Genomic DNA, 12,621 nt, shown 5'->3' on the forward strand with positions numbered 1-12,621 from the left:
TCGACTTGAGCAGATTAAAAATGGATGAGCCGGTTTTTAGATAAGACTGCGATATATGAAAAAAGAAAACAGGGGCGTTGACTATGCAAATGAAAAAAAGAGAAAGAGAAAGAAAAGCGTGGACAAAAACAGTTTCTGAGCACAGCTGCCGCTCCACTAGCGAGGTTTATCATTCTAAGCAGGGGAGGTTTCTCCCTCTACATATTCTCTTCTTTCGTGCATTCATCTGCGCTCTCTCGCCTCCGATTGTGTTTCTCTTGCCACCATTTTCATCCACATCTGGACCGTATTTTGTTGCGCCATTGCAGATGACAATGCACAACAAAGATATCAAGAATTGTTGAGAAGCACGAAATGGCAGGCACATCGATTTAATAAATATAAACACAAAAATGATCTTGCAGCTATCTGCTCAGTCCACGAATGATGTTTAATGACTAATTAATATTAGTAATACTTTCAAAATTAAAATTTAGACTCCAGTGTTGTTATATATCATACAAATGTTGGTATATCTTTCAACTTATGTATCCAACTAACGGTGTGATATTGTATATCAAAATGTATTTAAAAAATAATATTATAAAAACGTTCAAAAATGAAATAATTAACAAGAAAATACTCAAACAACGGTCGAATGATTCGATAAAATACATCATGCATCAAACAACTTTTGATACTGTTTACTGATTCGAGCAGATGCAAGATAAAAATTGTAGTTATATAATTATCTACATAAAATTTACTGAAATAAGCCTCAGCTGGCCTTTTCTCTCTTTCTTTCTCTCGTGGGTTATTGGTTTACTATCTTTCATCGGACGCCGACGACGGGGTTTCAAAAGCAAACCCACGGGGCTAAGGGCAGCTGGTGTGCATTCCTGGGTCCCTATCTTTTCCTCCCTCTTTTCTCTCGTGCTACCACGGCAGCTCTACACTTTTCTCCTTCTCTCCTACGCCATTATTGGCTATCCGTTGTCCTCTCTTGGATTTTCTTGAACGCTGTCAAGAATAATCAATGGTCAAGGGATCGAAGATAGGAAAGCTAGGAGAAAAGCTAGGGCCTGGGCTTGGGTTCGAGTATATTTCAACCCTGAAACACAAATCTTTTCGATACGACTCGAATTCTGTTACACTGTTAATATTAACGCGTTCTATCGAGCCTGCTTAACAACAGCATGTTACTTTTTATATGAAAAATATATATTCGTACATTTTCTTGTCTCTTTACATTATTCGCAACGAAATTGTTTAGAATAATGTCTCAAATAATGAATCGGGTTAGTTTTAAGATATAAAAAATTAGTATAATAATATGAAGTAGAAATGCTGCTTTGTTTTCATAGAAAGGAAAGCATTTCGTTACACGAATTTCATTCACATTTAGAACAGAAGTCTGGGTCAGGCCGCATTTCCCGTACAACATTGCTGCATGCTGCTTAGTTCAAATTCAAAGCAGGCGTTACAACGTAGATTTATCTTGGGGACCCCTCCTATCTCTTCGTTTCTTGTTAGCCAATAACAGCCTCTCTTGAATTCTCTGCTTGCCACGTCAAGCATTAATCAACGAAGCCTAGGAACGGAAGAACCTATGGAATATTCTTCACGTTTTACGCATTAAAATGTTCAACTGTCAAAACCATGTTTTTGTTACTTTGAAAAGAGAAGCAGTACTTTTATACTTTCTGTGTCAACGTCGCCTGCGACATGCAAACAATAAAAACATATCTTATCGTTCCAGCGAACCACGATAACCTTGAAGATTTTAAAAAGAATGCCCGCAAAAAGAAGTCTTTGCACGCTGTATTGGAGCAGTTCAGATTACATCCAGCACATACTTGCGTTATCTCTAACAGTGGGACGGTTAATCGATTGTTCTGGTGGCCCACCCTGCATAAGGATGTTTGCAAGACTGTGCAGCAAATTTATGCGCGTTACTTCACGTCAGATTATCGCTAACGGTGCAGTCCGTGCTATCTGTTCACAGAAGGGTTAAGGAGAGAAACCACATTAGGAGGCTAAATGTTAAACGTTTTTCACGACTTCTTTTTACGGAGCAAAATTTACTTAATTCTTTTTTTTTCTTTTCTTTTTTTTGTAATATTTGAGGCAATGAAAAACGTATGTTTTTCAATAATATCGTTCCAATTGTTCGATTCAGTTAGAGGTCTTAAAGACCTCTGTTTAAAATGAATTGAAAAAATTACCAAATATACTTTAAAACGTACTTGAAATATTCTCAAAGTTAGAGAAAAATTAAGAAAATTTTTCTCTGTAAAAAAAAATCACGAAAAAAGATTAAAATTTGGCCTCCTAATATGGTCTTCCTCCTTAAAGGGTTTCATCAGCAACGTGCGCGATCTCCGCCTGTTACTATGCGAGATAAAATCCTTGGAGATTAGAACGGGGACTCAATTCGTATCTCCGCCGGAAGTAGTCGACCCTTGGGCCACCACGCTGTCTCCCGTTTGAAATGCTCCCAGGCTTGTGACTGTCTCGGTTGCATAATTGATACCCAATAGTTACTGATTCGTAGAATTGTAGGGCATAAAAGTGTCGTGCGTGTTACTTTTTAATCGAGGGCTATCCAGAAAACTTACGTAATTAACATAAACTGTACGAGTGCCCTTGTCCTTTACAATTTGTAAAAACTTCATTCAGGTATGTTTCATAATGTCAACAAAGAAAGAGGGATAATTTTTAGAGGAATAGTAATAACTTTTGAACACAATCTTCGCTAGCATTAATCTTATCAACTTCGTGATATAAATATTTGAATAACAGAGATCGAAGTATAAACTTCTTAGTACACTACATATATTGTTAGAAGTATTTGGTTTATGACGATACAACAGATTTACATTATAGACACATATTTTGTTAATTTTGCATCGTTATAAATGTTCAATTTTACACGAACAAATGTGTTCTCTCTGAAAAGTATAAAGTAAGTTAATTACTCGAACAGTAAATATTTTAGGAAAAACAAAGATAGTTTTGTCAGAAGGAAGTGTCAACCGGAAGACAGAATATCGAAGAAGAAGGCGGAAGGATAGACTGAAACGTATCGTTAATCCCAATTAAAGAGATAAGGATAAAGCAGGTGATACTGGACAGGGAGAGGTCGTGGTTGACCGGTCGAGTCCGAAGAGGATACCTGGGGTTCACCGGAAACGAAGACAACTGCTACTAACCGGGAGTCACGTGGTGTTCATGTTCGTGCAACAAAAGAAGTAGCAACGGCTCTAAATAAATAATACTCCTTTGAAGAAATGCGTAACACAGAATGATCGAGAGACAAAAATGAAGTGTAATAAGATGTATGAACTCGCGGTGAGAAACTGTAATGGGAACAAAGCGATGCACGTCGTGAATTGCACTGGTTGCAATGCGACAAACGAAACACAATGGAAGAAATTCGTTTGTATTGGGGCAAGCGAATAACGGCTATGCACGATAATGAAATTCGACACGAACGAAACGTACCACGCAGTCCATTGAATTGTGCGCCGCGTCAAAGACGATCGGAAGGACTTGTGCGAATCGTGCGACAAAATCTTGTGCATTTATGGCGAATAAGAATACGAGAACCATACGTTATGAACGTACAGAAAATATAGAAACATACATAAATTGTAATGTATTTTACTCTGCAAATATTATTGAATATTGCGTGTATTTTGTGGTTTCTTGCACATTCAAGTTCCCTATAAATATATACAAATCTGAAGTCTGTTTCTAATGAAAATAATTTAAGAAAAATAATTCACTTACTTAAATAAATTAATGTATTTTCATCCGTTTCAAACATTTCCAGTTAGCATGGCCACTGCTCTCTGCGCCTAACCACTTTACCACTGCTGCAGCCTGCGTTTCAGGTTTTCCCCATTTCGAGGGTCTACCAAACACACGCCCTTTCAAATACGTTTCTCGGATTTTTACTACATTGTATTGCAGAGACCCTGAGAATACGGCGTACAATGGCGAAGGAAAGAATGTTAACCTTAGCGAAGTTTAACTTCCTTTAACTTGTATTAATTTTAGAAAATCTATTTTTCAGTCGTTCAAATCAAAACACCCCCTTAAAGAATGATAATCTCACACAATTTATGTTTGCAATTTTTGTTGCTTTCTATTTAACAATAACGAACTTTCGCCCTACACGAGGATAATAACTAAATGGTATAACGAGGAGAAATGGTTCTCTTCCTTGATCGTGAGACCCAAGGGATCCTTAAAGGGAGTTGAACTTTTTCATTTCCTCCCTTGCGGTCTTGGGTGCCATACGGTCCCCGTCCGCTTCTCTGAAAAGCCATGGAACGATGAACACCCCGTCCCCCTTTCCCGATATCCAGCTCAACTTTTCAGCCCTCAAACGTTTCACGATATTCCTCGTCCTCCAAAGATCTTCTACCACGTGAATATTCAATATCTTCATAAATATTTGTTCATTGAATACTTTTGTAAAAATATACCGTAATTTGTATGTTCAGCCATCGAACATTTATTCAAGAATTTGTCTACCGTTGTTGCTCTTACTTCTTCTATGCATTTATATATTTATCAAACACAGTTGGACAAGATCTGTTTCAACACACAAAGGGCAAATGATAGAAGGACTAACGTTAAGACGGAAACACGAGCACCTGGTGCATTCAATTCCCGTAATGGTCACGAATCCTACGCGTAGAACCTTCGTAATTGCTACCTGCATATTCCAGCGGAGTAAGACGACACGAAGGTATGCTCTTTCAACGCAGGCGTCCACCCATCGAACACCTGTACTTTGTACGAAAGCGCTAGTAATGCTTTCTTGCATATTCTAATAATAGTTTCACTCGATGATTTACTAGAACTCTGTTTGGCTTAATTTAGTAAAAAAGTATTTTCAAGTAGCAATGACATTGCATCATGTCACAAATATTAGTTAAACGAAAGTGAGTAATATTATAAATTTGAACAGCAGTTGGTTGCCAGGTGCGAAGGAAAATTCCTGTCGAGCCACTATTACCTATCCTATGTCCTAATAATCGAGATAATAAATATAATAATATTCGCGAAAGCAGCACCAATGCATTGGTATAAAACTGGTATAAAATTGAATATATTTTATGCTTACCAAGAAGAGCAGTTTTATCCTGATTCCTGCCGCAATATTTTTATGGCGAAGAAGGCCCAAGCAATCACCTGCGGATGCTCGCGAGTGCAATTTAGTGGGTCCATCGAGGCCCAGAAGAAGACATGTTCTTTTTCTCTCCGAAATTTGTTCTGAGAATCTCGAAACCACAGACGGGGTCGATGCACCGTAATTATAGGTCGCAACGAATTGCAACTCGAGAGCCTCGGACTCGAAACCGATCAAAATATACATGTTGCATTTATTAAGAATTTATTTAACACAAACTTATTCATTTCGTAAAATCACTAATAACTCGCATGTTTTATTTTTAAGCAAACTGCAAAGTTGAAGGACTTTGATCTATCGTAGCCTGACAAAAGTCGATCTAACTAATTAACGATACCAACATAACAAAGGAAAATGCGACTATTACACCACTGACCAATTTTTGGCGATAAAACAACGAATGAACAAAATTCTTACGTAGATTGAAATTTACGAAGAAATCGAAATTTGTTAAAAGTACGATGATGCAACGTTCCAGGCTATCGCCAAACTAAATAAGATGTACTTGGCGATTTTTGCAAGAAGCTATCTCTATGCACGGTCTCATATGCTTCGATCGGTATGCATACGTTCGTCTTTCGTACTTTACAGTCACAGATAAACTATCTCCTAGAAACTATTCTTAGAAACGTCTCAGGCACAACCGTTACGATGAGGGTTACAACCTTATCGTACTATAAAACTCGGAGTGACATAAATTCTGACCCAGACATTGCAATAAAGACACGGAGATGCGAAGCATACAAAGCAGCAAAAAAGAGATTGAATTTTTCCAAGAGCAAATGGAACCTCCGCGAAGACAGGACTTGGTCCTGAGTAGAAAAGAAGAAAACGTGTAATTCTTTTAACTTCGTAAAGAAGGAAGCCACCTTAGAAAGCCAAATCATAAGCGTTTTCCATGATTTTGTTTACATAGAAAAATGTTTGAATAACATGGAATTTTTGTCGTTCTAAAAGGTATCGCGATCGTAAATAATGGCAACTATGATACAAAAGCAAGATGTCAGGTACTTTATGAAAATAAATGATCGGTCTTCTTTTTCATCTTGCAATAGAATGAGTTAAAGGGCCGGAAAGAGCGAATGTAAAAGGGCGATGTGTGTGTGTTTGGAGCGTTAGAGAAAATTTTCGTAAACGGGTCGCCGCGGCAGACGGGAGCGCCTTTAACGGAAATTTCAGTTGCAAAAAGGGGTAAAAAGGGGGTAGATTCGAAGCGAACGTACGGCGATGGTTCCCCACGCGATTTAATGCGTTTACCGAGGTATCGAGGCATTCCTGGTCTTTTTGCGCGCGGCTGTTGCTCCGAGAATCGTGGGACCAGAAGAGCTTGGCCGGCGCGCTCGTTACACGCATACCAGCAGCCCTCAGCCAGCCCTGCCTGCGTCAGCAGCCCTTAGGTTCCACCTTCGATCCACCTCATCCAACCTACGTGTGCTCAGCGCCAAGAAACGAGGAGCAAGTGGAGAGAACAAAGGCCGCGATTACAATCCCGATACCGATCGATCTTTCGACCCTACGAGTAGCGACAATACTGCCTTCACCGAATACCCTTGTTTTATTAACGTTTAATTGGTAGACCAGATCGACTCTCGATCGAACCTGGACGTTATTATGCGACAATTTATTACCTCGAACGATATTTCATAAATAAACGACACGTTACACCATAGAAATCATACATCTTTGCAACCGTTTTCTATAAGCGTCAAATTTGAAAATTATTTAAAATTATTCACAGCTGTATGTTACGCGACAGTCTAGTTCGCTTGTCTGACATAATTTCTGACGAGACCCTATAGACGAAAGATTATTCTGTTCGTTACAATTAATTTAACATCGAATAATAACTGATTGTAAAAATGAGACCAGCGAAAAATACGAACTCGTAACTCGCCAGTTTTCAGACTTCATAGAACCGTTATAGCATTTTAACGGTTCAAAAGTACTTCCAGCCCCGCAACGGCAAACATTGTAACTCCTTCGTATCGCTACTCGAGAGGCTCGCGTTATCAACACGCGGAATATACATTGTAAACTTCCTCCTATATGCCCTTAAGGAACACCTCGTGAATTCCGCGAAATCCTTCTAACCGTTCAACGTTGCTTATCCTTTTTGTAAACGATAGAAGTTTCATTGGGTTGCAGTAACGACGCCGCGTGTCGGATGGTGCTTACGTCTCGCTTACAAATGTGCATCCTTCTTGAATTTCATGAATGCATAATTATTTCTTTGTATCACCATCCTCGTTATTTGCGGCCAAGGAGACGCGCGAATTCTTTTACAAATTAGTTTCTCTAGGTTTCCCATTCCCCGCGTGTAGAATGGATTGGAGTTTTTTCTCCCCTGTTGCATACAAATCTATTCAATTTTCCAGGATTGTTATTTTTCTACTCGCTTGCTAAATTGATACCGATTAGCTGCTGACTTTAATTTTTTCGCAATTGCTCTCTATAGATTACATTTCTAACACAAGTCTAACTTTTGCATGATAGCTCTAGACAGATAATAAGTAATAAACTAATTCCAACCTTAGTTACAAAATGTATTCCTAGTATTACAAAATGTACCTAATAATGTTTAAAACATTCTTCCGAATCAATTCAAATAATATTTCACTACTTTTATCAGTAAACAAAGTCCAAATAGATGTCGCGCACAAGCCGCAGAACGGTTTGTTATTTTTCTGCGGTTTTCTTTTCCCATTCCAACGGTTCTGCACTATCACGCGCGTGTATTGACCCAGTACGACGCTGCACCTGGCCAGGTGTACGCCACGTTTCTCGGTGTTTCATGAAGCGTAAAGTGGTCTGGTAACGGTCGAGATCTTCTTATATATATATATAAAGAAACGAGCAAAATAAACCCCGTGAATGAAACTAGTATTGCACAAGAAACAATTTCGCTGTTCGTGATGATTCATGAAAATTATCGAGACATTCGTTTTCACTTGTGCGAGACGCGTTTAATCTCAATTAGAAACGCAAGTACGTAACCGTCGCGTCGGTACGCTAATTACCGCGCTAATCAATGCATATCGTCTTGGCGCGATCTTGAGAATCAGTTCAATCAACCGTTCGTTAGCGATCGCTGTACAAAACGATTAGCTTCATAGGATCGTTTAGATATGTTTTAAAGTACTCGTACGCACTGAAGCGATTATATAGCGTGGATAATAATTAATTAACGAAATACCCTTGATAATGAAACTACTAGGTCGGTGTCAATTTGACTCATATACTTTAAATTTCTTTCTAAACTCGCTCAATTATTGACAATGATTTTACTGCAATTTTTAAGGACAATTATTTGAACAGAGAATTTTTTTTCATTGACAAATTAGTTTGCTAATTTTACTTTAAATATAGTTTTGTTTGATTTATTTCATTTGTCGTGCTAAATTAACATCAAAAGGAAAAAGTGAAATCCGGTAGGGACGAATGTGACCATGTCACCGGTAGAAAATCTCGATGCACCCACCGGAAAAAGGACTTGGAAGGAGACTTCCTTAGGAAGACAGGAAATTACCCGCACCAACTGTTACACGACCACTCAACGGTCATCCGTAGGCCGTTGCTAATTATGAAACTACTTCCTCCCATCCTTCCTTTCTCTAAAATTGTCTTTTATCCTCGTAGAACTTTCGACAAACTATCATTTCCAATTAGAATTGATAAGACTGCTAGAGACCGTTAATAATTTCAGTTCGTGAAAAGGGAATGCGAGTAAAAAGATTTTAATTCTAAAAGTATAAGTTTACACCGTTCAAAATTCTCACGATGTTCCAGTTCTAAGGTAACGATACCATGTATATATATATATATATATATATATATATATAAAAAAAAAAGCGGTGAAAAAGTATCCGAGCCTTTTTTTTCGCAGCATTGGTGTCTTCATTTCTCACCACGAACAGAACTTTCTACGGTATCCTGCAAGATTGTACGAGGTTAAGAAATCGAAGCAACCCAAAGAATGCATAAACGGATATTGCAATAAACCGATTTCTTATTGTGTCACTATCAACTCCAACGAGTTAATTTACGCATTCCTCTTACAGCCCAAATAACGATACAAAATATAACATAATTAAAATAATAAAATGATTCAATATTTTAACAAAATATCAAGCTGAATGAAAAACTTGGCCATTTAACTAATAAATTAATCAGTGATAAGATAAATCACGTGAAAATCTGCACGTTCCATAAGGGTCTGTGTTAAAATTTACAAAATTTTAATATCCTTGTTCGTAAAACTAAAATGGTCAATTTAAATCGAAATAGGCTCGTACGATTCATATTTAATCAAAGGATAATCAAACGAATAAATCCACAAAAGAACTACCTCGAGAGACAAGTGCAAACGCATACCGCGCTAGCACCTTCTACCAAATAACGAAATACATATAATTCAACCTGATTCTCTATCAATTTTTCACATCTCCTCTAAAGCGTGTCCCACTTTTTAGAATCATTCCGTATAGCGTTCGCTTATTTATTACGGCATTCAAAGTATTTTCTTTTTTTTTTTCTGTATTTTGCCTGGTGAAATGGTTTCGGTTAACCGCGGGTACTTTCGGCGCGTCCCATCCCCGCGCAACCCTCCAGTAAAAGACAAAGAAAATAACAGCACGGTTCTTGGTTGTAGCATGGAATACTGTAATATATTCGCATTGTTCTCTGCGGCCGGTTTTTGCCTGAGGGCTAGCGGCGTTTCTGCCCTCCAAAGGAGAAGATTCGTTGCGTCGCAGATGCAGAAGGAAAGGGAGTCCCTTGCCGCGAACGTATCGGGGCCCCCTCGATTTGCTTTATTGCGAAACGTTAAATAACCACGTCGCAGTATACTCGTATGAAAATGTTAACACGCGCTACCTCCCTCCCTCCCTCCCCACCCCGTCCCTCAGGAGTGGGCGAAAAATTTATTTATACGCGAGCCCCGCGGTGAGATCGACATCGTTCGGAAAGGACCGCGGTAGCGCGAGTTTCTTGTCAATTATGCAAAACCGATTAGGCATGAATCGATTAATATAACATCTTATTTTGCTCGTTGCAGGGAGTCGTGGGTATTTATTTTCACGTTGCATTCGAAGAATCGGATACGTAAATACGAAGAAAAGGGGTTGCCTGATGCCGTACTCGATAAAAGGAAACCATGTTATAGATGGCCAAATATCAAACGTTCCTTGGTGAGTTTTTCTTTTTTACAAATGAAAATTTTCATGATTTTTTTTTTTCAACTTTGAAAGGCTTAGTAGGTACGTTTCAAATTACATTTGATAGTAAATGATACACTTGATCACCATTCAAAAAATATATATTCGATTAAAAGTTTAGAATTGTTGATTAAGTGTACAAAGACGGACCACATTTTTGGGGGGGGGGGGAAAAAATGATACTCTAATTAATGTAAGAAATGTTACTAAATGTTCTCATTAAAACATCATATGTTTTTAATTCCATTTTATTGGTCGTATTTGATGCACCTCTGAACCATAGTAACGTTAATTCTACTGGTCCAGACATCGACAAATACCATGCTATCGCGGTGCACGCAATGGAAGACCTTGAAGTGCCGTCAAGCATACCTCGAGAAGCTTTGTTACGTGCCCGACGATAACAAAGTAACCGTCTACTCAGTAATCTATCGCTATCGCAACCTAACGCGAGTAGAAATGCACACCGGGTGAAAGCTCAAGGTGCAAATGGCAGGTAGTCGGCATACTCGCTCGTATATTCGTCTTTGATGTCGTTGCCTTCCACGAATGAATGGGAAGCAGTTAAAGAGTGGGAAAATTTATTATGTACATGAAATTTTCAAATGAAAAATTAACGCTAAATTTTTTAAACTTTATTTGTACCCATTAAATGGCAAGCATTACATTCAAATTCAAATTGTTGATTCGACTGTTACAATTATCTTTTTCAAGTTATAAATATATCTAGAGTCCATTTTATACAAGCAAAATAAATCAGGTTCCATTTGCAAAGACATTCGCAATATGTACCGGAGTGTAAAGTAATTATCATTTCGAAAGTCTCCTCCTAGCGTGATACACTTTAATTATTGTAGAACAGAGAATTTGTTGCGATTAAAGCCGCGCTAACGTCACTAGGGCAATTTTTCATACTGAATACCGGTGTGGTCGATGAGTGGCGGCGTTTCAAAGAAGAAATCACGATAAATCAATGTCAAAGAAACGATATTAAGAACGAAACAATTATTTTCCTTGCGTCGCCGTGGAGTTCGTTCGTGTGCAAATTATACCAAGCTGAGGAGAAAGAGAGGCTGGGGGATATATATACAAGGCTTCAACTGTTGAAAGAAATCATGAGCTCTTGGGTCGTAGGTGATTACTACCGCCTAATTATTCTTCGAATTTCTGCCCATAAAAACTATAAGAACAGAGGAAAAAAAATCAGCAACCTAATTATAGGTTTAGATTCGCCTATATTCGAAACGTAGAAAACATCATTTATCAATTAAAGAGAAATCCCGTGAAGGTTATATATTTTTGAAGTTGTGCACATTCTTATGTACATTTGTTTCATATCGCCATTTGCCATGAATGCATAAAAGCAGTCTACTTATTACTATGCCAAAATTACCTTTTCTTTCGCTAGCGAACATGAATTTATTTTGAAAACGATTTGTTTGAAAATATAATTTACATTGCCCGATCACGATTGTTTTATTATGCCCCTTCCATGACCACCTAATCATCTTCTTTTAATGAATATCTTCTGTACTATTATCTTATAATTCTGTTGTTCTTCCAGTTTATGAATGGTTACGGCTACGAACCGCAAACCACAATGTAATTAGCTGCGCCTTGATCGTTCAGAACGGCGAACTAAAAGATTATGAAACAATGAATACGTTTTAATCGAACGATCTGCGGCTATAAAACAGGAAAGGAACTTTTCGAGGATAAAAATGTAATTCTAAAAAAAACTTTGCTGGGACTGCCAAAGCTGGATATGGGAATTTGGCTGCAGCATTCGAGTATGCTAGTGCATGCAAGTACGATAACAGCGGGGAACAGGACTCCCAGTGGAGTACAACATACATTACTTTCTTTACTGGCATCAAATACGATACCCCTCGAGTAACAGTGTACCGTTTAAACGTGTACTTTTACAGCGACCAGATTATCTTGTCAAACGTATTTTCTCACGTTCAACCAAAAGGCAATAAGGTCTATGAAATGGTTGTTAACTAATCCAAATCCATTTTTGGGTGCATGATTATGAAACGTGCCGATCAATTAAATTAGAAAGACACTGAAAAAGCAGTCTCGCTTTAATATTCTCTCATCTCTGCATCCGACGCCATTTTCTCACCTTAAAGCGGCGTTTTCTAAACTAGGGGGCGCAACCCCTAGTGGAGCAAATTAAAATCCAACGAGTGCACAAATAAAATTTTTAAATGGAATTTTAAC

The 12,621-nt window shown here is 38.1% G+C and overlaps 1 protein-coding gene across 2 annotated transcripts in view; it reads right to left on the bottom strand.

The window, feature by feature from the left end:
- LOC128879788 (uncharacterized) overlaps window positions 1-12,621 on the bottom strand; it is a 39,294-nt gene that overhangs the window by 24,594 nt on the left and 2,079 nt on the right. Inside the window, exon 2 of one of the 2 annotated variants that reach the window (XM_054129251.1) lies at window positions 11,823-12,033. The exons of the other annotated variant lie outside the window; for it this stretch is intronic. Within the exon in view, the coding sequence (XP_053985226.1) occupies window positions 11,977-12,033 (57 nt within the window). The 3' untranslated portion in view covers window positions 11,823-11,976. Of the gene's footprint in view, window positions 1-11,822; window positions 12,034-12,621 lie in introns of those variants that run through there. 2 annotated transcript variants of the gene reach the window in all.

Source organism: Hylaeus volcanicus, chromosome 7 (assembly GCF_026283585.1).
Source record: "Hylaeus volcanicus isolate JK05 chromosome 7, UHH_iyHylVolc1.0_haploid, whole genome shotgun sequence".
Classification (NCBI taxonomy): Eukaryota; Metazoa; Arthropoda; class Insecta; order Hymenoptera; family Colletidae; genus Hylaeus; species Hylaeus volcanicus.